Source organism: Andrographis paniculata, unplaced genomic scaffold (genome assembly GCF_009805555.1).
Source record: "Andrographis paniculata isolate CXL003 unplaced genomic scaffold, ASM980555v1 Contig62END, whole genome shotgun sequence".
Taxonomy (NCBI): domain Eukaryota; kingdom Viridiplantae; phylum Streptophyta; class Magnoliopsida; order Lamiales; family Acanthaceae; genus Andrographis; species Andrographis paniculata.
Genome location: NW_026137598.1, coordinates 4,988,913 through 5,016,622, shown reverse-complemented (window position 1 = coordinate 5,016,622; position 27,710 = coordinate 4,988,913). Strand labels below are relative to the sequence as shown.

The 27,710-nt window shown below is 32.1% G+C and overlaps 7 protein-coding genes across 9 annotated transcripts; 3 read left to right on the top strand and 4 right to left on the bottom strand.

Moving 5' to 3' along the window:
• Positions 1 to 1,301: 1,301 nt before the first annotated feature.
• LOC127260428 (pumilio homolog 15-like) lies at positions 1,302 to 4,409 on the bottom strand. Its single transcript, XM_051288162.1, has 5 exons — positions 3,505 to 4,409; positions 2,706 to 2,817; positions 1,902 to 2,077; positions 1,551 to 1,812; positions 1,302 to 1,433 (listed from the first exon to the last, which is right to left on the bottom strand). The coding sequence occupies exons 1-5, from the start codon at positions 4,407 to 4,409 to the stop codon at positions 1,302 to 1,304; spliced, it is 1,587 nt and encodes a 528-aa protein (XP_051144119.1).
• A 2,741-nt stretch (positions 4,410 to 7,150) lies between these two features.
• LOC127261212 (zinc finger protein 4-like) lies at positions 7,151 to 8,883 on the bottom strand. The gene is made up of 2 exons (XM_051289456.1): positions 7,884 to 8,883; positions 7,151 to 7,776 (listed from the first exon to the last, which is right to left on the bottom strand). The coding sequence occupies exons 1-2, from the start codon at positions 7,899 to 7,901 to the stop codon at positions 7,255 to 7,257; spliced, it is 540 nt and encodes a 179-aa protein (XP_051145413.1). The 5' UTR covers positions 7,902 to 8,883; the 3' UTR covers positions 7,151 to 7,254.
• A 142-nt stretch (positions 8,884 to 9,025) lies between these two features.
• On the bottom strand, positions 9,026 to 10,920 carry LOC127261213 (uncharacterized). Its single transcript, XM_051289457.1, has 3 exons — positions 10,724 to 10,920; positions 10,336 to 10,445; positions 9,026 to 9,280 (listed from the first exon to the last, which is right to left on the bottom strand). Exons 1-3 carry the CDS (start codon positions 10,852 to 10,854, stop codon positions 9,273 to 9,275), a joined length of 249 nt encoding a protein of 82 aa, XP_051145414.1. The 5' UTR covers positions 10,855 to 10,920; the 3' UTR covers positions 9,026 to 9,272.
• Positions 10,921 to 14,337: 3,417 nt separating this feature from the next.
• On the top strand, positions 14,338 to 15,866 carry LOC127261106 (transcription factor bHLH113-like). 3 transcript variants are annotated; one of them, XM_051289304.1, is made up of 5 exons: positions 14,338 to 14,736; positions 14,804 to 14,917; positions 15,025 to 15,093; positions 15,200 to 15,316; positions 15,389 to 15,866. In XM_051289304.1, the coding sequence occupies exons 1-5, from the start codon at positions 14,473 to 14,475 to the stop codon at positions 15,542 to 15,544; spliced, it is 720 nt and encodes a 239-aa protein (XP_051145261.1). In that variant the 5' UTR covers positions 14,338 to 14,472; the 3' UTR covers positions 15,545 to 15,866. The 3 variants fall into 3 exon arrangements, with proteins under 3 accessions (XP_051145261.1, XP_051145260.1, XP_051145259.1); XM_051289303.1 differs by having other exon boundaries at positions 14,807 to 14,917; positions 15,386 to 15,864; XM_051289302.1 differs by having other exon boundaries at positions 15,386 to 15,859.
• Positions 15,867 to 17,762: 1,896 nt separating this feature from the next.
• On the bottom strand, positions 17,763 to 20,205 carry LOC127260543 (methylthioribose kinase 2-like). Its single transcript, XM_051288303.1, has 6 exons — positions 19,861 to 20,205; positions 19,135 to 19,444; positions 18,888 to 19,062; positions 18,590 to 18,791; positions 18,292 to 18,506; positions 17,763 to 18,199 (listed from the first exon to the last, which is right to left on the bottom strand). The coding sequence occupies exons 1-6, from the start codon at positions 20,044 to 20,046 to the stop codon at positions 18,022 to 18,024; spliced, it is 1,266 nt and encodes a 421-aa protein (XP_051144260.1). The 5' UTR covers positions 20,047 to 20,205; the 3' UTR covers positions 17,763 to 18,021.
• Positions 20,206 to 23,394: 3,189 nt separating this feature from the next.
• LOC127260427 (uncharacterized) lies at positions 23,395 to 24,189 on the top strand. The gene has a single exon (XM_051288161.1). It carries the CDS (start codon positions 23,395 to 23,397, stop codon positions 24,187 to 24,189), a length of 795 nt encoding a protein of 264 aa, XP_051144118.1.
• A 2,716-nt stretch (positions 24,190 to 26,905) lies between these two features.
• On the top strand, positions 26,906 to 27,682 carry LOC127260426 (uncharacterized). The gene has a single exon (XM_051288160.1). It carries the CDS (start codon positions 26,906 to 26,908, stop codon positions 27,680 to 27,682), a length of 777 nt encoding a protein of 258 aa, XP_051144117.1.
• The last annotated feature ends 28 nt before the right edge of the window (positions 27,683 to 27,710 follow it).

Here is a 27,710-nt window from a genome sequence, read left to right as displayed (position 1 = left end):
CTTTCTATTTTTGGAAATATAATTATGCACTTTAATCGCATTTTAAATTTTGAATTTGATAATTTTCTTAATTTTAATTATCTTAATCTTAATCTATAATTATTTTTACTAATACACTTCTTAATTATTTATTAATTATACTTTATATAAATTCTCGTGTTTACAATAGTACACTCATATTACATGGGACGGAGGGAGTATATATATTGTTTTAATGTCCGTGTACCATATGTTTGTAATACTCTCTCCGTTCCATTTAATTGTCTAATTTTTTTTATTTTCGTCAGTCTCACGTAATTTGTTCTTTTATTTTTTGGAAATATAATTACACTTTAATCATATTTTAAAAGTCATAATTTATAATTTTTTTTATTTAAATTAAACTATTTAGTCATCTTAATATTAATTTATAATTATTTTTATTAAATCATAATTATTTTCACTACTATACTTCTTAATTACTTACTAATTATACAATATCTAAAATTTCATGTCTAAACTAAATGAAACAATTTAGCTGGAATAAAAGGGAGTAATATTTATAGACAATAATTAAATCTTAAAACACTAAGTGAACAAATCCAAATTTGATATTATTATTAGAAAAAATGATGAGAAATTAATAACTAAAGGAGAGCAACTGTCTCTCGAGAAACCTAAGTGGGAGAATGAAATATTTGTACAAGCTCAAGCCAAATTGACTTTTAGGGGGCGTTTGGTATAAATAAATGTATATATAATTTCATGAAAAATTGTACAGAACGTGAAAGTAATGTGCGGCTTAGGGCATGAAAAGTCCAATTTTTAAAAATATACAGAACATACTTTGCTATCGAAATAAATAAATGAAAAAGTAATACTAAGTACTATATAAAAATAATAATTTTTTTATTTTTTGTCTCCCTACTGAACACATTTTGTCTCATTTTACAATTTTCCTAGTCCACAATAATTATCTCCGATTAAGTGACAGCGTAAAGGGTGATCTAATCGTGTAGAAAGAACTCCTCAATCTCTTGATATCTTGCTGCCATACATAATTTACTTAGTGTGACTTGTCTTGTCGGATAATTATAAGCACGCAATCATTATTATTATTATTATTAAAATATGTTTAAAAACAAGCAGATGTTTAAACATAATCCAGCTCAAATAAAGACACAAAAACTGCAAAAACCTCGATGCAACTAGCAAGCCTCTAAGCTAGTGTTGTCACTCCGCTAACACTACATAGATCTATATCTCTAATTACATAATTAATCAATAGCTAGAAAATAATATCGACACAAAAAGCTTTACAATTAGTTCTTGAGGCGACGGGCACGCTCGAGTTCCTTCATCTTTTGCCATACTTTGGAGCCATGGATATGACTATGTAACGACACATAATGATTCTTCACATATTTCACAAGTTCTTTGTATCTCGATTTACCCTGCAGTCGTATCATAACACAATTATATATCATCATCTATCAAATTTAATTTAATTTAAAAATAAATCAAAGATAGGTTGAAGAATGTCGACTATGCATATATATATATATATATACCTTTGAAACATCAAGCATGGTTTGCGCAACATAGTTTCCGAATTGGTCATTGATGATAGAAAGAAATTGTGAAGACTCGCTTATCTCTTTGATTATAGCTTCACTTAAATATGGAGGATTTTTGGATCTCAAACATTCCTCCACAACGTTGCTCCCGAATTTATTGCTTGAAAGGAGCACAAAGCTACCCAACAATACAGTAACTATCGCTAGTGTAATCTCAGGTATCTTCTTCTTCACCAGATATTGTACAACGTAATTTCTAATTCATCCAATTAAACAATAAATTAGCTTCGCTTTTATGTAAAGTTAAATAATGTATAATAATAATAAAAAAAAATATAGACGTACCCGTATTGATCTTGAGCTAATTGGACTGCTTGGCATATTATTGCCGAAGTGAAAAGTCTCCAAGAAGATAAATCATTAACTGCATGAACATGATGAATTATCTTTTGGATCACTGAGCATCCATTTTTATTGGTACAAACATATGTTGAATTTATCGCCACAGCCTCAATGAATAGCTGCAAAAGTCATCAAAATTCTTATCATCATATTAAATAAATTAATTTTGTTCTTTTAGAATGTCAAATTTTTAAATCAATAGTATTATTTACCATGTACGATTTTCAATAAAAAAATATACTCTATTTCATCTCAAAAATATTATTTAAATAAAAATTCAAATTGATATTCAATTTCAAACCACAACTACACAAATCCTAGTTTATTCATTAATTCAATCGAAAATTGAAGTAGTATTTTATGATTGACTAATTTAACATTCAATATAAAATATTATTTTTTATATTATCGATGCAATTCTATATTAAAAAAAAATAAAATCTTCAAATCAAAATACTAAAACAAACAAATCCAATTGTAGTTGAAAGCCAATATAATTTCAAAGCTCACAAAATACATATGTTAGAAAAGCAGTCAATGTTGATTATATAGTTTAAATTTTCAGTACATAAGCCCATACAAATTAAATAGTAATACTCAGCAACTTATAGAGTATTAAGCATAATAAAACTACAATCGATCGACGTATAAATAAATTAAAATTATTCAATCCCATCACTTTTTATATTTGCATAAAATTAAGTAAATTAAACTACTGAATGCTAGAAGATTAAAAATGGTACAAACCTTGTATTCTTCATGGCTAAAGCTCTCCAGAAAGTGCTCAATAACATCATAGGTATGACATTTGTTTGTGAGACCAACAGCATTCACACAAAAAACAATGGCCACCGCAAGTCTTTGGTTCCGACATTTTAGATTATTAAACAATGTCCGTAAGACTCGTTTTCTGTAATAATAATAATAATAATCGCAGATTAGTGAACACGCAATAAGAAAAAGAACAAATAATATGTCGATTGCTCCAATCAGCACATAAAAATACTATAGATTTTATATAAAAATATAACAGACAACACATGTTGTACAGAGTATGAGTATTTTATATGTACGCGTACTATAGATTTCATATGAAAACATAACAGATAATACATATTGTACAGAGTATGAATATTTTATATGTGTGAGTATTTTATATGTACGCGTACTATAGATTTCATATGAAAACATAACAGATAATACATATTGTACAGAGTATGAATATTTTATACGTGTGCGTACTATAAATTTCATATGAAAATATAACAGATAACATATGTTGTATATAGTATTGGTATTTTATATATGCACGTAGTATAGATTTCATATGAAAATACAACAGAAAACACATGTTGTATAGAGTATGAGTATTTTATATGTGCGCTTACTATAGATTTCATATGAAAATATAACAAATAGCACATGTTGTACAGAGTATTAGTATTTTATAGGTGCGCGTGCAATGGATTTATATCTAATGTGTTCTTATTGTGATCAATTAAGATAAAAATCAAAAATTGAATATGATATGTAATTAGTTACTCACCCAAACAAATCGGAACAGACATTTAAGAATTCCGAATCGGATTTAAGCAGCTGCCAAAGTAACTCCGACATCTGTTCTTCACTGCAAACCTTAAAGAGTTTTTGGATAACTGAATTCCCGACTTCATGTACCATTAACTCATGGATATGATACTTCAGTGATTTAATGATCGCTCCGATGATGGCATGATTTCCCTCCTCCAAAATCTCCTCCAGGAGAAGTCGCTGCTCAGAATTCATGGCCATTAGATAGATCGTCTCCGATCCTAACTTTTCCGGCCATGGCTGCGGATTTAAGGTCTGCAGCGACAATGATGATACCGACGTCAATGTGTTTGTATTGTGATAATTGTTGCCCTGATTTGCATAAATTTGGGGATTTCTTGAACTCAGTAATTCTTGATAATTATAGCTTCTAGCTGAAATTAAATTCCCCAAATTCAAATTCGTGTTGTTGTTCTTGCTACTACCAACACCATCACGAAGAACTCCCCATGAATTCAAATTATTGTTTACAGAAAGTGCGCCAAAATTCAAACCGCCATGGACGCGAGAATTAGGGTACTGCATCGGCAACCTGTTTTGAATTCTCATCGACGACGACGACGACGACTCTCCTACATTGGAGAATCGACGAAGAGGATAACTGAAATTCACGGCGCCGGAATTCATCAGATTTCCGGCGTTGATCCGCGGCTGCGGCGGCGGGAAAGTGATAAAACGGTAACCCATATTGAGTTCTTGGGAGTGCTGATTTAGGCGCATTGAGGGATTTCGAACATTGGAGCTCTCAGCAATATCAAGAAGATCAAAGCAATCCAATAATGGCAGCGCATGCTCCTGACTGTCTCCATTGACGTCGGAAGATTCCGCCGCCGGCGGAATATTCCCGTTATTGTTCTCCATGGATTTAGGGAGTTATTGGAAAGGGTTTATGATATTCTGTTTTTCTGTAATTTTTATTTTTTTTTGTAATCAATCGATTGATGTAATATATATATAGGTGAAAGTGGAAGTTGTATCGAATCAAGAATCAAAGCCTGATTGAAACTGTTATAGATTTAGATATAGATTATATCATATCATATTTTACTTTATTTTATTGGATAAAATTATAATAGTAATATTTTAATAGATTACATAATTGTAAAATAATATAGTAATTAGATTATTTTTAGATTTATTGTTGATATAAAGCAAAATAAATTGTTAATGTAAACAATACTTTAGGACAATTCAATTAATTACAAATTTTAATTACACAATTATCAGCTAGGATACAACAAGATTACTCAATCTAATAAATTTAAGTATCAATACTAGTACGTTATTGTCATGCACAGTTTATTTAATTTATTTGAACAGATTTTTGTATATATATTTCAATGTAAAAAAAGTTACAGAAAATTGTTATTCAGTTAAAATCATATATATATATATATATTTTTTTTTATGCAATAGAAATTTGCTAATTTTATTCTTTAAGCAGTATTTTAGCCATCGTGTTATTATGGACGCATTATCAAAAAAATGGAGAAAGTATAGTTTAACCTGTTGAAAATTTTCTCCACATACTTGAAGTTGGTAGTTCGAACTTTATGAGATAATATATATATTATATACTATATTTTTAATAATATTTATTGAAAATTAGATTTACAAAATAGGTAAACACAATTAGAGTTACGCCACCAAATCAATAAAAATTAAAGCCCATTTATTGGATGAATTTGGATTTTACAGTAATTCTTAAGAATGATATTAATGATTACATACGTGACTACATTAATTGTGTCATTAAATGTGTCTATAATACATTTATTCAATTCAATCAGCATATAATAATTTTAATTTATTTTATGCTTAAAATCAACTTTTTTTTTTTTTTTTTTAATGACGGATCAACTACGATCGAACCTAATACCCTGCAAATTAAATCTGACAGACAAATCACATTAGACGAATTGTATAGCGGGTGACTTGAAGTATCAAAATTTTGAACCGATAACCTCGCAATCAAAAGTTAATCCTATTTTATATGTGTTGACTCTAGCTTCAATAACTCCAATAACGATTTCCTATCAATAAATTATCAGGGAAAAAATCAATTTTGGTCCAAATATAATCAAAATTAATCCATTTTGGTCCCAATATAACCAAAATTTATCAATTTTAGTCCCAATATAAAAAACTCATCAATTTTGGTTCCAATATAAACAATTTCAATCAATTTTGGTCCCATTATAAACAATTTTTATCAATTTTGGTCCCACCGTTAAAAAACTAACGGAAATTGCTGACGTGGACATGACGGAGGTGACGTGACAGTTGACCTGGAAAGTACACGGCCATGTACAATTATACACGGCCATGTTGTTACATGGTCATTTATATTTCAGTATATAATTATACATAGTCATGTTGTTACACGGCCATGTACAATTATACACGGTCATCTTGTTACAGGGCCATGTATATTTCAATGTATAATTATACATGGCCATGTTGTTACACAGCCATGTACAATTCTACACGGCCGTGCATCTTTCTGTTTCAGTCTAAAATTTTAATTTTTTTTTTTTAATTTAGAATAGTTGATATAGTTAAAATGAAAAATAATAATAATCATAATATAATTAAAATATATCAATTTTAGTTCAAATATAAGTATTTATCGAGTATGTTCTTTTAAAAGATTTTGTCTAAAATTCTACTATTTAGCAAAAAAATTTCTCTAAATAGTATAATTTTAGACAAATTCTTTCAAAAGAACATACTCGATAAACACTTATATTTGAACTAAAATTGATATATTTTAATTATATTATTATTATTATTTCCATTTTAACTATATCAACTATTTTAAATTCAAATATATATTTTTTTAAAAAAATATAACAAAAAATTAAAATTTTAGACAGAAACAGAAAGATACACGGCCGTGTAGAATTATACATGGCCGTGTAACAACATGGTCATGTATAATTATACACTGAAATATACATAGTTATGTAACAACATGGCCGTGTAACAACATGACCATGTATAATTATATATTGAGATATACATGGCCCTGTAACAACATGGTCGTGTATAATTGTACATGACCGTGTATACTTGTACATGGTCATGTACTTTCCATGTCAACTGCCACGTCACCTCCGTCGTGTCCATGTCAGCAATTTCCGTTAGTTTTTTAACGGTGGGACCAAAATTGATAAAAATTGTTTATAATGAGACCAAAATTGATTGAAATTGTTTCTATTGGAACCAAAATTGATGAGTTTTTTATATTTGGACCAAAATTGATAAATTTTAGTTATATTGGGACCAAAATGAATTAATTTTGATTATATTGAGACCAAAATTAATTTTTTTCCAAATTATTAATACGATAAAATAATAGTATGAAATTTTAAAAGAAAAAAAAAATATATATATATATATATATGTAAATAAGACCCACACTACTTCATATATATATATATAGAAAAACTATACAATTTCTTATTTAAGAAAATATATAGCATATATTAAATCTAGCAGAAAAGTGCCTGAATTGGCCTTCTAATTCACAGATTAATAGGTTCTCCCTTCCTGACCAATATAATTCTCATCAGATCATTTTATCAACATTCAAAATCACGAGTGCTAACGTGAATATTCATCTCTGAAAACACACGAAATTTTTAACATTTAATTATATATATATACAATAAACAAACTAGCTAACTAACTATAAGTACAACGCCTAAAGTTTAAGATTCAAATCGATCACCGTCGTCTCCATCTCCGGTGACGACTCCATTACTACAGCTTGCTGCGAATCAAACCGGAAACTTCCAGGCCAGAAAACACCTGCAGCTTCTTCTTCTTGCAGAGTCAGGGGTAGCCATGGCTGCGCTGTAGAGCAGCTGCCGCCGCCACCACCGCCCTGATTGAATCTGGCCACAGAGGCAGAGGCTGAGCCACTGGTGGTTCTACCATTGCCGGGTTTCCGGACGAAGGAGTGAGGCTGCACTCCTAGTGATCTGAAGATGGGAAGATTCATGGCAGCGGTGCCTCTTTCCCTTTTGTGGGCATTCTGGTGACCCCCTAATGCCTGTGAGCTGTGGAATTTTCTTGCACAGAAGTTGCAGGAGAAAACCTTCCCTGATTTCAACACCCCTTCTTCATTTTTTCGATTTCGATTTGTATTGCAGCTTCCATTTCTCCCCAGGCTCAAATCCAGCCACTCTCCTCCATCTTCTTCATTGGTGCTGCTTTCTCTGCTCTGCATTTGTACAATTGGTGTGGGAAGTGTGTGAAAGTTAGAAAGTCTGTGAGTATTCTATGTACATACACAAACATATATATATATATATATATGTGTGTGCTTACTTTGGGTAGGAGATGCATACTCAATGGGGCATTGCTGACGCCATCTTCCTTTGTTTCCACTTATGGTGTTTCTTATTGTTTGTGGAAACACCATTTGTCAATTTCGGTCATAGTGACTAATTTTGCAATCAAATCATGTGACTAGGCTAAAATATGCTGTCTGCCATTAATAATGTCAAGCTTAAAGAGTATAGGGGAGTCTGATGATCACTCATCGTGCCTTTCCCTATGGGACATTTGATAGAAAAGAGATGACAGCCATGTATAAGAATAGAGAAACATTATATATGGTTATATATACTGCATGCAACAGAAAGTTGAGTGAACCACAAAACGCATCCAATAAAGAACAATTATAATAACACAAAGTATTATTGAACAATAATGAGACATCATATGGGGTGTTTTTATATTGTGACCATCAAAAACTACTATGGGAAAGTGGTGGGGTTCTTTCTAAGGACATGACAATAATGCCTAAATAAAAGTACAGGAAAGGGATAGATCTGTGGGGCATGTGAACCAGTTTCCACTGAAAACATGAGGATCTAAGTGGGGTGTCTTCATGCTGGGGTTTCAAGAAATGCTATTAGATAAAAAGTATACTGTTTTTTTCCTTGTTTAATTAGACAGAAAGATCATTTTCCTTATCCATACACTTCTATAGAAATTAAATACTGGATACTAAATTATTGGGTATCCCTCATCATACAGGGCAATGAACAGAAGTTGATCCCACAATATTCACTAGAGGACAGAAGAAGACTCCATTAATGTGACAGGAAAGACTAATGTGTTTTTTATGTTTATATCTATTCTGGATGTTTTATGCCTAAATGGGACCATCACATGGATTGCCCACAAGCAAACAGAGATAAGAACTACTCAATTGTGTCTGATGCCTAAATATATATGTATCATAACATTAGATCTGCAAGTGGTTGTTAAATTAAATAAGTATGAGTGCTTTTCATTATGAAATTACCAATTGTACTCAGGGTACCTTACCTCCATTAGTAGAATTAGAATCACTCCTATCTCAGAATGATCACAAGAAAGACAAGCTCTTATTATAAGTTAGGAATAAAAGCAAATTTTCATTTCACAGTAAAATAGATATAAGCATGAAAAAATCCCACTGCTCACATGAAAGTATTCAAATAAATCATGAGCGCGGAAAGACTAAAGAGTGCTCAGTGTTTCATGTCAAACTGCTGCTGCTGCCTAGCCTCAAATTGCAACTACGATCTAGGTACATACGAAGAACACTTATATATGTTCTTTATTGGTGTTTCTTTTGTGATTTCCCGGGGGACAGTTCCTGCGAAATACCTATTTTGGCAAGACCACAAATCTTCAAGCACTTGCGCGCCCTGTGTAACATCATCTTCAAGTGCCTGCCAATACAAAGCTTGTATTATCACACATGGGCATGATTACAAAATGATCTAAAACTGATACATATCTTATGATTGGAAAAGATTGTAAGATGATTGAATTTGGTCCAATTATAGTGAGCTTGGTGAGCCCAAAGCCATAACACAGGGCATCAGCATGTAGGGCCTCCACATCTTGAGCATTAAAGAGGAACAGAACACAAATAAAATCTAATAACATCCTTCAGGAAAATAAAATTGGGACGGGGTGGTGGGGAACACAGCTATGCCATTGGAAATATTCATTTCCCAAATTCCACTAACTCAATGACTTGTTGGTAGCCCTACAGCCTGAATGCAATCTTACTGAACAAGCACCTAAATGCCACAAGCTAATATATATATATATAAGCAAGTCACATAAGCAAATAAAGGGGAATAATGAAAATGCAACTAGAAGATTCAAATTGATTGTCTATTTGCTTTTAAAAGAAAACAGAGTCTAATGGGAAACAAAATCTCTGTTAGTTACAAAATTGCACCCAATAGTATAGATCACGGCCATGGTGGCAAGAAAACAAATGAAGAATTACACATTTTACCCTTCTGTAAAGTTTAGATTTAGTTCAAAAGACAATTAAGACACAATATCATAAAATCATTCTAAACCCGCCTTAAATGCAAACAAGACCACACCATGTCGAACTACAAAATTAACGAACCAGAGAAGAAAAACAAATAAATAAATCAACCTAATGCATCAGGATCCGGCCTTGATTGGTGGAAGAAGGCCCTGCTGATATCACCCATCTTTTCCATTCCTCCCTATCAATCCCAACAATTTCAACTCTCTTTATCAACCAAATTTGATTAAGATTAACAATTCAATAGCTTCAAACCTTAACACATTAAAACATCTCCGAGATCACTAATTCTGAAACCAACTTAAAATTACTCACATAGAAAAAGGAAACATTAAAACAGATCACATTTCTGCCAAATAGTACCGTACCATCAGGAACAACAGTCTTAGACACACGCATAAATCACAAGCTTACTCATGAGGCAGAACGTACCTTGGGACAACTCACAGCAGGCCCGCACATTGACGGTCAAGTAAGATGTCAGCCTAATCCCGCTATTCAGTGGCAACATTGACTGCGCGCATCCCAGTACCCCAAGTGTCCTGCAGTACCAACATATCAAGCCATAAATGCATCAATACTCAAGAAAACAAGCGCCCGCACACACAAAAGCGCGAAGTAGGAAAAGCAATCAAGCCAATCATCACACCATCACAATTACACAGTCAAATTAAAGATAGTAACTCCTGAGACATAACAAATTCGATTTCGTAGCTCGCGGCACCAAGTTCGTAAAGAAAAAATAAATGAATAAGATGATTTACACGGGCGCAGGAGCGTAAGAATGCAAATTAAAGCACATGGATTCGAAATTAAACACCTAGGGTTCGAGAAAACAATCCGGCGAGGAGCAGCAAGCGGAGGAGGCGTGACACGGCGGGGCGTCGAGCGTAACACTGAAGCCCTCGCGGTGGAGACGAAAGATCTACAAACCGACCCTCTCCAAGCCATCTGTTTTGCCGTGTGTGAATTTTGGGGGAAGTCGCTAGGGTTTCTCCCAAAGGTTTTTGGGGAAAGATCAGCTGCTACGCATTGACAAGTCCATAAACTTACGACCGAATTATTCCCGCCGACTTATGATCCTAATAATTTATCAATCTTAAATAATTTAATTAAATTTTAACTTTTTAAATTTAAATTTTTTTATTTTATCTTTCATTTTAATTAATAAATATTTTTATTTATTTTAAAACTTTCAAATTTTTATAAAACTAATTGATAGTACTGACAAATAAATAATGTTTTTTTATTTATTTATATTATATATATTTTATTTAAAAATAATATTAAAAATATTTTGATACATTTTTAAATTTTTTTTAATCATTAAATAACTAATTCATACTATTTAAATTCCAGTGCTCAAATATAAAGAATCATCTTTGCGGGGACGGCTTTAAGAATTACATTTATTTTTTGAGTATTTATATTTGAATATTAATTATTATATAAAACGTAATACGGAATAAGAAAAAATGACAAAAAAATATCTCTATAGATTTGTACAAACAATATAAAATATAAGAATATTTTTAATGTTAAGACAATTACACGTAGAAGGTAAATGCAATCATAGAATTTTAGGAAAAATAACAGTTAATATTAAAATATATTTTTTTTATCTAAATTATAAACCTATCATTATATATATTAATTTATACAAATATATTAAAAAAATTCTATACATTTTCATTAATTTATAAAATATTATTATTATTTTCTAATATACTATTAATCCCAAAAGACCCTTTTAAAATTAAGGGTGTGTTTGTTTGGGAAATTGGATTTTAAATTCACTGTTCATTCCATTTTTTTTCTCAAAAAACATCAAATCAAACACCTATTTTTCATTTTATATATTATACTTAAAATTAATTTTACATTCAAAATATCATATCAACATATATTTATATCACATCATACAACAATTCAAATTCAAAATTTTTATTATTCAAATCTCAACTCAAAATCCAAACCTCCAAACAAACACACCCACATAAACAATAATACTCAATCAGTCCCACTTAATTTGTTTCATATTTTTATTTTTGTTCGTCCAACTTAATTTATCTTATATTTTTATTTTCGTTCGTCCCACATAATTTGTCATTTCTTTTTTTTTTTGAAATATACTTATACACTTTATCACATTTTAAAATTCATAATTTATAATATTTTTATTTTATTAAACTATTTAGTCATATTAATTTTAATTTTAATTTTAATCTATAATTAATATTATTAAATTATAATTATTTTCACTAATACACTTTTTAATTATTTACTAATTACACAACAACACGTAAAACTTCGTATTAAACTTAATAGAATAATTTAACTAGAACGAAGAAAATAATTTTTTTAGGTTTAGGAATTTTAATAATTTCTTTCAAGGTCATACAATTTAAGGGTGTGTTTGTTTGGAGGATTGGATTTAAATCCAATTATTCATCCAATTTTTTTTTCCCAAAAATATCAAATCAAACATCTATTTTTTATATTATATTAAAAATCAATTTTACATTCAAATCAATACTTATTTATATCATATCATACAACTATTCAAATTCAAAATTTTTACTATTCAAATCTCAATCTAAAATCCAAAACCCCAAACGAACACACCCTAAATAAATAAATACTCCCAACGACACACCCAATATGTCTGGGTAACTATGCGAAAATTTATGATAAATATAATTAATAAATAATTAAAAATATAATAGTAAAGATAATTATTTTGTAATATAAATAATTATAAATTAAAATTAAGATAATTAGTTTGTCTAATTAAAATTGAAAAAAAAATTATAAATTAAAATTTTTAAAATAAAATTAAAGTTTAAAAAAAAATGATATTAGATATGAGACGGTGATAAGCAACAATATGAATACAATAGGTGAGACAAAAAGAATATATATATATTTTTTCTGTCCCGGATAAATTGACATGAGATATAGGACAAACATAAACGGCAATATAGACACTGTAGGTATCCTGGAGTGATATATATAATTTTTCAGTCTCGAATATATTCTCCATGTTACTATAGATACGAAAAACTAAGTAAATTATAATTAATAAATAATTAAAAAATATATTAATAAAAATAATTATAAATTAATATTAAAATAAATAAATAATTTAATTATAATTAAAAAAATATAAAATATATAATTTTATTTTTTAAAAATACGTACAATAGATAAAAAAAAAAGAAAAGAAATATCCAATTTATATGAAACAAAAAAAATATTAAATAAATATTTTTTATATAAAAGATATGAATTAATCATAAATGAAAATAAAATGATACTCTCTCCCTCCGTCCCAAACATTATGCAATTTTTTTTTTTTTGTTTGTCCCTAACACTCTGCAAATATTTTCAAACTATGAAATAATTAATTATATTTAATCTCTACCCACACTTTATCTCCTTAAATCATTCAAATAAAAAAATATATATATATTTATCTTTCCATCGTATCACCTAATTTCTAAATTATTCTATTTGATACTACTCACCTAAAAACTCGTACCAAAAGTATATGTTGCATATTGTTTGGGACGGATGGATTAATTATTATTATTAAACGGGTAGTAAAAATGTGTAGTCAAATGCTCGCTGCGTTGGAAGTCGGAGGAAGAAGCGCACAGGAACAGAGGGACGAGGAGGGTACTGAAAAAGCACATACAAGTCCCGGGACGTCCACACCCGAATGCCCAATGCTGTTACGCCCAAACCATCGACGATCCAAACCATATCTGGCTCTCAACTCCCAGAACTCTTCAACATGCGCCAGTGCTTTGGGAAGGCAGCCATGGGAAGAACCACCAAACCAAAGCTAAAATGTTTGCACACTGCTGCAGCTGCCATGGCCATGTCCATTTCATTTTCTTACACTTTTATAAGTAAATTAACTATGAAAAGACTCTTGTCTTTGTCCCCTCTTTCCCCATTTCCTACGTTTCTTATCTGGGTCTCCCCCACGTGTCTCTTTATTATATTATTTTATATTTAAGTTAAATTGTACAAAATGTAGTTATGATTTCATAAAATTGCGTCAAATTTTTTATACTCCTATATCTGTATAGAGAATTTGGTTTAATTTCGTGAAATCACAATAAATTTTAGGCAATTTATCTATATTTATTTTGTTTTGCCATGTCAATCAATTAATTAATAATTATAAATAAATCCGATTTATTTTTTTATTTTTTTATTTCAATTAAAAGCAATAAAATGGTGTGCACACACGAGTAGGTCGTCGGGGATGACTCAGGGCGCGCATGTTGGACGAATGGGCCACATTCACTGGATCCGGCCCCAGCTTTCCGCCACGACATCGCTCCAGATGACCCGACCCGTTTGCCCGCTTTGGGTTTATAAAGCGAACACGGTTTTCTCGGGTGCCATTCATACTCTCTCTCTCTCTCTGACTGACGACAATACCGAAGCTCTCTTCCTCCTCTCTATCTATCTCTCTCTCTCCTCCTTCGCTGTCTTCTCCATTCCTTCAAACATACATACATATGTATATAGGGTTTGGGTAATCAATCTGCAACAATGGCGGCGAGTAATGGTGGGTTTGTTGGGGATGAACCGGGTTGCTGCTATTCAGAGCTCCTGTTCGGGAACGAGATTTCGGGTCTTGACGACGACTGCTTCGGCTTTTCTTCTTCCTTCTCATCTTCCGATCACAGTAACACTTTCAACACTCCAAAGATGCTTTGTTTCGGCGATTGTGCCGCCAATGGTAACAATCTGGAGCTCCATAAACCGCCCCAGAAACCCGAACCCGCATGCAAAGCCTCCACGCCCAAATCCAACGTCAGTAATTAAATAATTAATTAATTAATAATCGAAATAATTTTACAATTAGTGAATATCTGTGCAGCAGAAGAAGAGAGACGGGTCGCGGGTCGAAAGTCCCGGAGCTCCGAGTGGGAATCAGAGGAGCAGTAAGAGGCATAAGGGAAGTAACGGTAACGGTAACGGCGGCAATGTGAAGGTAATTGTAATTTATATCTATGTATGTATGCATTTTCCGTTTAATTGATCCGACGGCTGACGTTGCATTGCAATGTCGATCCGACGGTTGTGATCTGGACATGCAAGGTTGTCAAGAAACAGAAGCTGGGGGAAAGAATCACGGCATTGCAACAGCTCGTTTCACCCTTTGGCAAGGTCCATCCATCCCTACTTCTATACCGTTCAATTTGTGGGGGTCCCGGGACCTCCGGAAGATGTAATGATGATGTATATACTATTTTGGTGTTGCATTGCATTACAGACGGACACGGCATCAGTGCTTCACGAAGCATTAGGCTACATAAGATTCCTGCAGGACCAGGTCCAGGCCCTGTGCTCCCCATACTTGCAACGTTCCTCAGAAGGTCCTCCGGGTCCCGTAAGTAGAGTATAGAATATTTGATACGTAGATGTATGATTCAATCTCAGCCGTTGATTTTAATCGCAGAAGGGTGTTGATGGATCAAGTAACGAAGCAAGAAAAGACGACCTGCGAAGCAGAGGATTGTGTCTCGTCCCAGTCGAGCTGACCGTACACGTGGCGGAATCTAACGGCGCTGATCTGTGGACGTCGGCGGGCTTGCTCGATTCTGTTTACTCTGCCTGATCGTCTGCCTTAATTTTCACAATTTTTGTAGTATTATGACAAAACAACAACAAACAGTTGGGGAAACTAAACAAGAAATAGAACCATCTTTTGTATATATATATATATATTCAATATGTATAAATAAATATATAAAAAAATTACTGTTTTTGGTAATTATGTTTGGCTGGGTGGTCTCTCTTTTGTTGGGTAGGAAAGTAAAAAAATTGAGCGAAGGGGGAGGAGTAGTGTTCAAAAATCAAATTTGCATTTTGCTCTGTTTTGTTGTCAGAGTGCGAATTTCAAAAAAGTCGTGTTTTTGGTTGGCGTGAGAAACGCTGTTCCAAAATCTGTTGCAAAGTCGCACTTCTGAGTTAAGGGTAGGGTGATGACAACAATTGGAAAATGGAAACTGACGCTGTTCAGTTGTGCATTAATGAATCATACGTGTACTTAATACTCTTCCTCCGTTCGGTAATATTCAATTTTCATCCCGATTATTATTTTTATTTATTTAATATTATAAATATTTTTAATTTATAATATATTACATAAATATTATTATTTTTATATTATACAATATTAATCATATATTTTTAATTTATAATATATTACATAAATATTGTTATTTTTATATTATATAATATTAATAATATAATATATTACATAAATATTACTCAATTCGTTCTAATACAATAGTTTTATTTACTATTTTTGTTCGTCTCAAAATATAATATCATTTCTATAAATAATTATATAATTATAAAACTATCCCTAGTTTTTTATTACTATTACATAATTATCACTATTTTTTATACTCGTAAAGGCAAAAAAAGTCATTTATCATTATTTTTTACCAACTACCAATATTCTTTAAATTTCGTACCTAAGACAATAAAACTATATTTTGGAGAAAGTATTATTTTTATATCATATAATATTAATAATATAATATATTATATAAATATCATTATCTTTACATCATACAGATGAATTTATAAATACGAGAATGGAGTTAAGTAATTAATTTGGTCTATGCTCTTTAAAGCTGTATTGCTTTAATTAAATGGGGGCAATTAATATAATAATATAAAAATATTAGGAGGGGTGTTTGGCGAACCAAGTGATGGTTGATCAATTTTTGTTTAGTTTGGATTTGAATTTCGTTTTGATTATATTTTATTTTAATTAGTATTTTTATATAATATTATTTTTATTCATTTAAAAATAAATAATTATTTTTTCATAAAATTTAAAAACAATAATATTTAAATATAATGAGCGATATAAAAATAATTTTATTTTTATTTTTTTATTTAAAAAATAATAGTATAATAATAAAATATAAATATTTATATAAAAATAAAATATTTTTAAATAATTATTTTGTAATTTAATAATTCAATAAAAATAAAGTGAACAAATAATATTTTATTAAATAACGTTTTTATTAAGAATAGTACAAAAATAGTAGATTCTTATTAAAAAAACATGCTGAACAAAAAACATGCCGAGAGCATAGTAACATAATTTTTTAGTTTGAAATGCAAAACAATATGTTGATTTGAAAATCTATGAATTAGTTATTTATTTAAAGTTATTTGGTAAAATTTAATTAATAATTGTTACTTAATATATAAATAGCATCTATCCGAAAGTGGATATGCTTTTGTCTATGTTAAGCCGGATCATTTAGAGTTTCTCTCTCTCGATATATATATATATATATAGATAGAGGAGAGGACCTTTTGGTTGTACTTTATTTTAGAGAAAGTTAATATATATTCTAATTTGCTGAGTGCATCCTGTGGTGTTTTTACTTTCTAGTTTAGAATGAAGTCATGTGTGAGGCTGTACTAATGAGCTTTCGTGAGCCTCGAAAAGTTGCTAAGCCGACGAAAAAGTGTTCGAGGAGGAAACGTCCTACTCATTACATAATATAGTTTTACATAGCCAAATTTTAACATATAAGATACTCTTATACACTACAAATAAAGATCACTTTCATCGAACATATGTTTCAACAAATACTAAATAAATTACATTAAACCTATTTCAATCAATACTAAACAAATTATATTTTATTTTAAATATACAAAAATATACTATTTGTATATATGAGAGAAATATTAAAATATCAAATTATAAATAAATCTCAAAAAAAAAATCAAAAATAGAAAAGATAATTTTGAGATGAAAAAATAAAAATAAAAATTAAAAATTGAGAATACAGTGCCAATTCCATCTAATAAAACAGACCGACCCTTTATTCCCATAGTATACAATACAAACGAAACTATAGCAATGTATATCAAATGTTACAGCTAGAAATTAATAGAACATCACAAAGGATGACAGGACAAGACAGGACAGGGCAGTCATCTTGTTCTTGTGCTCGACTAACTATGGCGGACGCACTCCATTATTGCAACATAACGTTTTCAGACACTACACAGGAAAGCCTGCCTGAACATGTACACAGAAAGAATAATCAGGGCTTACACTGCTTCATCGTGCAGCTCGATCGCAGAAACAACTTGGCTTATGTCATGGAATGTTTGTCGCGTCTTCAGAAGAGTTTTCGCGAAGCCAAGAGCTCTTCGCTCGCATTCTGCGCGCGGAGCAGCCTCTCCGATTGCTTCAAAATCTTCCACATGAGCTACACCTACGATTCTCCTGCAATTACTCGATCATAATATCCATCGTCACATCCTCCTCATCTATCGAAATATTTAGAACACATCTAGTAATTTCAAGAACACAGAAACCTGATCATTTTTGCAGCCGCGAATCCGAGGCTGTCATGGAAGAGCTCTTCCATATACTTTTGTTTTACGAGCAACCGGGCTTCTGGATTATTGTAAATCTCTGGCAGATACGCCTCGCCAGGCCCGTCCTTATGTTTGTCCCAAAGAGCAGCGAATTTCTTGAAGAAGAGGTTCCAAGTATCCGCAATCGCCATCAATATCCACTTTTTATATGACTGCAGCAAGAATACGTAACTATATATGCTTCGATTAAAGATTATATATATATATATATATAAACAGGGCCAGAAGCGAGTACTCTGCGATCAGCACCGGCGGCTGCATGCCCGTCTTGAGAATAATAAGCTAAGATCAAGTTCCCAATAAAAGCTCCGACATCAAACCCCATTGGGCCGTAAAAGGAAAACTCGGGATCTATGACTTGCATCGAGTCAGCCGTGACCATGATTGAACCTGTGTGGAGGTCGCCGTGTATCAGAGCTTGCGCTCTCTCGCAGAACCTGAATCAAAAAGGCCCCAAGAACAGCTTCTAAGAAACTAAAAAATCGAATTAAGGCTGCAAGATTCAAATGGCATAAATATTTCGAGCACATTACTTAGACTTTAACTCGGCAACTTCTAGCTTCAAAATGTTATCCTCCCGAACTGCCTGAGCTTCATCATCGAGGTAAGGCCTCGTCCAACGATTGAATTCAGCAACCCTGTATGGATCCGAAAAGACAACCTGCTCGGTAAGCCTACGTAACTCCACATTCCCACAGTAGTTCGCCACTGCAGAATTAAACAACGAATTATTTAAAGCTCGAATTTGTGGTCAACATCGATGCTTATGAGATTTCTTGCCTCCATTTTTATGATCTGTGGTGTTCATATAAAGCAGAGAGGTATAGAACAGTGTCCGGGACAGGTATTCTGATATATGTTCGGCTAGTAAAGGGTACTCGATTCCAGCAATCAATCCTTTTCGTAGGATAATATGAGGTGGTTCGACAAATCGCATGCCAATCAGAGACATCTTCTTATCGAAATGATAGACTTCAGGAACATGTTGAGGACACAATCTACAGTGTTCTTGCAATGTTATGGCTTCGTAGTAGGCACGATCTTTCGACATCGGCCATGATTCACCTATAGAACGAATGTATGGCAGAGCCTGAGAAGATTTTGAACAAAACCAGTTTAAATCAGATTCAAGTTAGAATTGAACATTGAATCCATTTGCAGAATAGGTGATATTGCTGAAATTTAGCTAAATCTGGTCAGTGAATGGATGAATGATCACAATGATGAACTAATCAAATGAACTAAGCACAGAAATATGAACATTCTTTGTAATGATGAATTGATTCTTTGCCCCAAATTGAATTTCCTCGAACGCAACAGTCGTAAATTAGGGCAAACGAAGAAAATCACTATCAGTATACGAACAGCAGAAATTCACAAACAACTCGATGTTAATCAAAATCCGAAACAAATCAAACGAAGTAAGCACCCAATGAGATCATCACTGAATATAATTTTATAACATCAAAATAAAATAAAGGAGAAGAAGAAGAAGAAGAATTCTACCTGTTTGACGACCAAAGAACCTGATTCGCCAACGATAATATAAACAAAGTTGAGATTTCCATCGCCTACTTCTCTGACATCCAGCTTGTCGAACTGATTCCCCAGCTTCGCAGCCAAAGACGGCGTAGCCTTCACATACTCCACCAACGACTTCTCGTCCAGCGGTCGGAATCCGTCAGAAGCCATGGCGTTAAAGGTTGTTACGGTAGAGAATTGGGGAGAATCCGAGGGGGAATAGTTATGTGGAAAATTTTAGTGGTGGGTGGGATTGAGGAGCAGTGATCGGAGCCGAATGGCGGCTTGAACGTTATTCAGACGTTGGAAATTTCAAATTTGGGGAAGAAAGTACGGGTCAACTGTTACTAGCTCCAGGATTTTGATCACCATATTGATCCGGAAAAGTTTGAACCGTTGGATTAAAGTATAAATGGTGAAGATGTACATCTGGTGTTGAACGCCATGGACCTTCTACATCATTACTGCCATTATCATGGCTGTTCAAAATGACGACAATAATGTGCTTATATTATACAGCTACAAAATGCTTATTGTGTGGCTGGTAGGTTGTTGGGGTTAATTGTGGTTAGAAATTGGTTTAGATAATAATTATTTCCTATATGCTCCCTCAGGTTAAGATGATCCTTTTGCCTAACTTGATATTTTAGGCCTGTATAAGCTGTTAATAATAAGTTATAATATAATTTTATTATTTTTATATGAATAATATTTTTGGAGTTTTAAATATTTTTAGCATTATATATCAATAAAATATATACAATATGAATATCATTTTGTAGAGAATCAAATTTTATATAATACTACAAATAAATAAAAAAATTAATTTATTTATTTATAATTAACTTAAAACTAATTTTATTAAAAATAAAAAATTTTAAATATAGATAAAAATATTTATTTATTGAGAAGAGAGGGAAATAAAGAGAAATTTATAATTAGAAATATAATTAAATTAATTTATATTTTTTAAATATATTTAAAATGAATAAATTTTCTAAAAATAAAAAGAGGTCATCTTCAATGGAACGATGGACATAAAAAGGAAAATGAATCATTTGTCGGGAGTAGTATTTAATTTATGCATAATATATAAGATTAAAACTAAATTTAAAACATGTGATTAAGTGTTTTACAAAATATATTTCAATAAAATATACTCTTTTGACCAAATTCAAAATATAATTTTTACTATTTTCATTTGTTTTATTTTAAAATATTCATTTACTATTTTAAAAAAAAGTAATAATACACTAATATTAAAATACTTTTAATTTTTACTTAAATTACAAACAAACCATTACACATATAATTACCTTATACATCCAATAAAAAATAAAAATGTCAAAATTCCTTACATATTTCTAATAATTAATAAAATACAATTAATTCTTATTTTAGTGCATGATTCCAAAAGGTCATTTGAAATGTACAGGAGAGAGTACTATAATAGTCTAAAACAATTTTTAATAAATTAAAGAAATGGGGTATTAGGTTCGATCAATGGTTTATCCGGTACGCACTTTTAGATAACGGCTGCGGTTCCCACGTTATTTAAAAAAAAAAAAAAAAAGTGGTAATAGGTCCCGTGAGGGATGGCCTCGTGATATTATGAGTTCAAACTCCCAGGCCGCTATACCGATTATCTAGAGAATAGAGAACTGTGGTTGTGTGGATTCTGAATTTTAAATATAAAATTACTTTATTATAAAAAAAAAATATTTTATTTATACTTTTTAAAAATAAAATAAATGAATAATAAAATTTTTTTAAACAAAACACAACATTGTGTCTATTATATTAAAATAAAATGAAATAAAGAAAGTTATACATTTGTCAAGGTATGTTTCTTTAACCCAGTTTCTTCGAATTTTACTATTTAAATTCTGCTTTTTTCGAAAAAATACATTTTCTCATCTCACAAAATATTACATCAAATATTATTTTCGTATCAAATTCAAACCATTCTTTTTCCAAATTTATCAAAAAAAAATACACCCAAATATTTATTGAGCTGAAAGCCCAAATTGATATTGTAGAGAGGGTATTATTTTATTTACTTTCACACTTAAAAATCATGTATAGCAGGTAAGATTAATCTTGACCATACCCTCACAATCAAAGATTAATTTTGATGGGGCGGGAGTTAGATTTGTCATCATGAGGTTATGGGTTCAAACCCTCGACGCTTCAGATCACATGTCACACATGGTTCGCTTAGTGTGACTTGCCTGTCGGGCCTGATTTGTAGGATATTAGGCTCGATCAGCGTTATCCTGTACGCACTTTCAAATAGCGAATGCGGATTACCATCACAATCACGAGTTGATCGTAGTTCAACCCAACTGGAAAAATTTTAAAATTTTATGCTGGTTTGAAATATAGTAGAAATAATTGAATAAATGTTTAAATTCGATAATTTCAGGTTGTGATTTCATTTTTTTTAATCATGTATGATTCTCCATAAATATATAATTTTTTATTTATTTTTACAATATACCACATTAAATAATATGCTGATTTGAATTATAAAGAATAAAATTTTGATGCAATATAAATAAATATATATATATATTTAATGTGATAGATTTTGCAAAATATAATTAACTGTAAACGAATAGTGAGCCAAATATTTTTTATTGCATTTAATTATTATTACAAGAAATGTACCGGGTGTGTTTACTTTAAAGATTTTGATTTTGTATTTTGATTTTGAATAATAACATTGTGAATTAAAATAATTAGATGATGTGATATAAATATATATTGACGTGATATTTTATGAATGTAAAATAAAATTTTGGTGTAATATTAAATAAATAATAGATATTTAATTTGATATTTGTTTAAAAAAAATAAATTTAAATAGTAAAATCAGGATAAAAAACTCGCAAGGAAACATACCGTTTAGATTATTTGAATTGTGTGTCATGCTTATTTTAACTTGATTTTTGTTAGTGTATATAAAAAAAGATATTGGATTAAAGTCTATGTTAACTCATATTAAACATTGAAATATTAGTAAGTGCCAAACTATGGGATCAAATTCTAATGTAGTACTGCCTCGTCATCGTGAAATTATGAATTCAAATCACGACGCCTCCGAATTTTCATGTCACATATGATTCATTTAAAAAGCGATTTTTTTTAATAATGACATATTTTATATTTATAGTGTAAGCATCGCAATATCTTATCAAGCCTAATTTGCAGGTATTTGATTTGAAAATAAATAATAATAAAAATAGCATCATAGTCAACCAATTCACAATAAATTAAAAGAAATTATAGTAATTCACCATAAACCAAAACATCCCAAACTTTATTAATCGGAAATCAAATCCCAACTCAATTAATACCACAATCCTTTCAAGCACAATCGTATCACCCTTCTTCACAATTCAGAAATAAACAATAAATAACAAAATAAAAATCATTCAAAAACAAACACCTATAAAAAAAGAAAATAACCCTAAACCTCACTCATCGTCTCTATCCAATCACACACAGATAGCGACCATGGCGATCAACAATGTCGAAACTCTCTCCATTCTCCTCCTCCTCCTCCTCCTAACCCTAACCAACTGCACGTCGGCAATGAAGTACGGCGCCACCAACTCCGCCCCCAACACCCCCGGCGGGAAGGTCTTCGACCAGTACGTCGGAAAAGCCTTCGCCGCGCAGACCCTAGAAAGGGCCACCAAATTCATCTGGAAGCTCTTCGAGCAGCCGACCCCCGCCGACCGGAAAAACGTCTCCTCCGTCCACGTGTACATCTCCGATTTCAGCGACGGCTACGCCTACGCCAACGTGCCCCTAAACGCCATCAACGTCAGCGCGACGGCGATTGACCGGCAATACAATCCCCGATCGAGTTCGAAGAATTACTTCCAGTGGTTGATGCACCACGAGGTCACGCATCTCTTCCAATGGTACGGCGAGGGCAAAATCCGGCCGGGATTGGCTGAGGGGATCGCCGACTACGTCATGGTGAAGTCCGGGACTTTTCCGATGGAACAGTACGCTAAGCCCGGCGCCGGCGAGCGGTGGGATGAAGGGTACGGCGTGACGGAGAGGTTTCTGGAGTACTGCGACAGCTTGAAGCCTAAATTTACGGTGGAGCTGAATAAGAGGATGAGGTATGGGTATGATGATAGTTATTTTAAGGAGATGATTGGGAAGCCTGTCGATCAGCTCTGGAATGAGTATAAAGCGAAGTACAAGACGGCCGCCATTGCCGCCGGAGATGGGGAAGAAGGTCGGAAAGGGTATTATCCGTTGGGGTTTGGTGATGGTGTGATTGGTTTTTATTGATTTGTTACTTAGCATGTTGTAATACTAATAATAATTATAAATCAATGAAGGAATGTTATGATAAGATCAAATGTTTATGGTTAAATATAATCAAAACTGGATCAACAAATATAATCAAGACCGACATCACACGATATTATTCTATGTGGTATAGATCCTAAGAGCACATAATATAATTCCACGTATTAGAATAAATTATTGAGTTTAACGCAATAAATAATTTTATAGAGTACAACATAAATATAAGACTTCACGGTAGCACATTTTTCTACTTTTTCTGTCTCACCTAAATCACTTGTCTACATTGTTGTTGTTGTGTATCCACATTTTATGTCAATTTTTTATTTTGAAAAAAGATTACACACTTTAGTTTTATTTTAAATTTTAATTAAGCTAGTTGTTTATTTTAATTTTAATCTATAAGTATTTATATTACAAGATAAATATTTTTAATTATTTATTAATTATATATTTTTTTTTTATAAATTGTCGATTGAGTCAAATTGTAACACTATACTAATTTGATTCAATTAACACCGACACTTCCGCGGGTTAAATATGTTAAATCTGCGACACGAATATACTTGTTCAACCTGAATGAATGCACATCGACTTTCTCCCTACAACTAGTTTTCAAACAAATTAAGTTTACTCCATTAGTTGTTGTACACAATTTAATTACCTCAATTAGCCAATTTAGCTTTTCTTGTCCTGGATTGCTATGAGTTCATCTTCATGTTATTTGATTAGTTTCCATGCCTCCTAACAGTCTTGTTCATTAGTATACCATCACTTGTGGCATAATTCTTCTATCAATAAAGTTATAATTCATTCGTAGAAATATATATTGAATTAATAATTGCTCAAAAAATTCATGTTGAGGACATCATGTAATTAGAGCTTCTCGGACATCTCAATGCTCAAGTAAAGACTATGATAAATGTTTTATCCCATAAATTTCTTTCCTTAAATTGGCAACTCAGAGATGCAAGATTTTTATTTATTTATTTATTTATTTATTTATTTTTTTCAAGAACCTACATTTCATGTCCGTCTACGTTGTCACACTTCTAAGGGTGGTAATGGGTCCAGGTATACCCGAAACCTGATCCGGACCCGCCCCATTTATTTAAGATCGGATCCGATTATTCGGGTATCAGATTCGAGTCCATGTCGGGTATTGTGTATCCTTATCGGCTTCAGGTCGGGTCTCGGGTCCAGGGGTAAACCCGACCCCGACCGTGACCTGATCAATATATTACTAATATATTAATTATATATATGAAAAAAATACTTTTTAATAATACTCCCTCCATTCCATTTTAATGTATTTTTTTACAATTTTCATCAATCCTACCTCAAAGTATCTTTTTCCTAATATTAGACTACTTAATTTTTACTTAAATTAAAAACATACCACTACACATACAATTATTTTATACATAAAGTCAAAGGGCAAAATGTCAAAACTTCTTACACACTTTTACTAACCTATAAAATACTATTATTTCTTAATTTACTACAAAAAATCTCAAATGATCATTTTGAAATGGACCGGAGAGAGTATACATTATATTAAAAATGAGTATATTTTTAGTTTTATTTATTTATTATTTTATAATAATACTTTTGAATAAAATATATAAATTTTAATATATGTCATATTCGGATCTGCATTCAGGTTCAATTTTAAATTAGATTTTAAGGTTGAAAAGTCGTCTTTTGCGATGTTCTTCGAAGAGAAAGAAAAAGGGCAAAGCTTGATTTGATCTTTCTTTAATTCCATATGACCTCGTACACACCGCATCAAAATCTTATGCAAATAAACCGTCGATTAGTGGTCCAAGAGCTTTTTCCTTTCTTTTTTTGAGTTGGGTTGCAATGGAGTTCATTTGCCTACAAAATTTATTTTGTACACGGTTGTTTTTCTTTTAATGGGAGTGGTCATGTAATTCATCACCTCACAATCTATGAAATGATGACATAAATGGACTAGTCCAAATTTAACTTGAATTCCGTGTTATAAGCTATACCATGGAATGTAATGCAAAGGGGTAGTTTAGTCGAATTGGGCGCATGCAATTTTCAGTGTCATTCTTGCGTTGTTGGTGCTTCTTGAGTTTCTTTCATTTCTTCGGAACTCGCATTGTTACTTAGAATTAAGTGGATCGATTATATTCAGTTTGACCCTTTAAGGACGATCTGGTGTGAAATGGACTCGTAAGCGTAAAATTATTCAAATTCTCAACATATACATATCACTGATACTCTTTGAATGTTGTTTTTAACATATCGTGCTTTCACATATTCCAATATTAAAAGGTGTATTTTATTTTACTTTTTTTAAAAGTAGAGTAGAAATAGTAAAAGTTATTAGATAAACATTATATTGGATTAACATCATTGACTATATTCTTTGCATCCATAGGACTTTCCTTTCCATGACATAGTAAATTGAAAAACTTAAATGGAATGTAATATATACACATTTATACCTTATTATATGACCAAATATAAACATGAGATTACTTAAAATTCTCCATCACTTACCATCATTCTTTCACTTGCCAAATTCCCACCATTCCTTCACTAACTCAAAACAAACAATATGTAACAAAAATAACAATCATCCAAAACAAAGACCTAAAAAACCAAAACCCTAACCCTAACAAATACATACACAATCTGTCTCTACCTACACACAGACAGTTCGCACATGGCGATCAACAATGTCGGAGCCTGTTCCATTCTCTTCCTTCTACTTCTAACCAACATCGAAGCCATGAAATACAGGGTGACGAACACAGTCCCCAACACCCCCGGCGGGACACTCTTCACCGAGGAAATTGGGGCGTGGTACGTCGAGACAACCCTCGTCAGAGTCGTCAAATTCATAAAGGAACTCTTCGAGCAGCCGCGGCGCTCCGACCGGAAAAACGTCTCCTCCATCGACATCTTCATCTCTGACTTCGACGGCTACGCCTACGCCAACGTGCCCCTCAACGCCATCAACGTCAGCGCGTCGGCACTCGACCGTTATTACGACCCCCGGTGGAAATCGAAGTACTTCTTCCAGTCCTTGATGTACCATGAGATCACGCATCTCTTCCAGTGGTACGGCGACGGCAAAATCCGGCCGGGATTGGCGGAGGGGATCGCCGATTACGTCATGATGAAGTCAGGAACGTACCCGCAGGCGTCGTACATTAAACCAGGCGCCGGAAACCGGTGGGACGAAGGGTACGGCGTGACGGAGAGGTTTTTGGAGTACTGCGATAGCTTGAAACCTAAATTTACAGTAGAGCTGAATAAGAGGATGAGGTATGGGTACGATGATAGCTATTTTACGGAGATGATTGGGAAGCCTGTTGATCAGCTCTGGAATGAGTATAAAGCTAAGTACAAGACGGCCGTTGCCGGCGGCGATGGGGAAGAAGGTTTGAAAGAGTATCATCCGGTGGTTTCTGGTGAGGGTGTGATTGGTTCTTATTGATTTTTTATGTTTAATAGAACGAATGTTG

Excerpts from the sequence above, each read along its gene's own strand:
- LOC127260428 (XM_051288162.1), bottom strand. The coding sequence starts at position 4,409 with ATGGAGAACAATAACGGGAATATTCCGCCGGCGGCGGAATCTTCCGAC. Across the intron at positions 2,818-3,504 it reads GTCTGTTCCGATTTGTTTGG|ACTTGCGGTGGCCATTGTTT; the intron begins GTGAGTAACTAA and ends TCGGAACCAAAG. Across the intron at positions 1,813-1,901 it reads TTAGCTCAAGATCAATACGG|AAATTACGTTGTACAATATC; the intron begins GTACGTCTATAT and ends TGGATGAATTAG.
- LOC127261213 (XM_051289457.1), bottom strand. The coding sequence starts at position 10,854 with ATGGCTTGGAGAGGGTCGGTTTGTAGATCTTTCGTCTCCACCGCGAGG. Across the intron at positions 10,446-10,723 it reads ATTGTTTTCTCGAACCCTAG|GACACTTGGGGTACTGGGAT; the intron begins GTGTTTAATTTC and ends TTGGTACTGCAG.
- LOC127261106 (XM_051289302.1), top strand. The coding sequence starts at position 14,473 with ATGGCGGCGAGTAATGGTGGGTTTGTTGGGGATGAACCGGGTTGCTGC. Across the intron at positions 14,918-15,024 it reads GTAACGGCGGCAATGTGAAG|GTTGTCAAGAAACAGAAGCT; the intron begins GTAATTGTAATT and ends TGGACATGCAAG. Across the intron at positions 15,317-15,385 it reads CAGAAGGTCCTCCGGGTCCC|AAGGGTGTTGATGGATCAAG; the intron begins GTAAGTAGAGTA and ends TTTTAATCGCAG.
- LOC127260543 (XM_051288303.1), bottom strand. The coding sequence starts at position 20,046 with ATGGCTTCTGACGGATTCCGACCGCTGGACGAGAAGTCGTTGGTGGAG. Across the intron at positions 18,792-18,887 it reads GTTGCCGAGTTAAAGTCTAA|GTTCTGCGAGAGAGCGCAAG; the intron begins GTAATGTGCTCG and ends TTTTTGATTCAG. Across the intron at positions 18,507-18,589 it reads CCGCCGGTGCTGATCGCAGA|TCATATAAAAAGTGGATATT; the intron begins GTACTCGCTTCT and ends TTCTTGCTGCAG.
- LOC127260427 (XM_051288161.1), top strand. The coding sequence starts at position 23,395 with ATGGCGATCAACAATGTCGAAACTCTCTCCATTCTCCTCCTCCTCCTC.
- LOC127260426 (XM_051288160.1), top strand. The coding sequence starts at position 26,906 with ATGGCGATCAACAATGTCGGAGCCTGTTCCATTCTCTTCCTTCTACTT.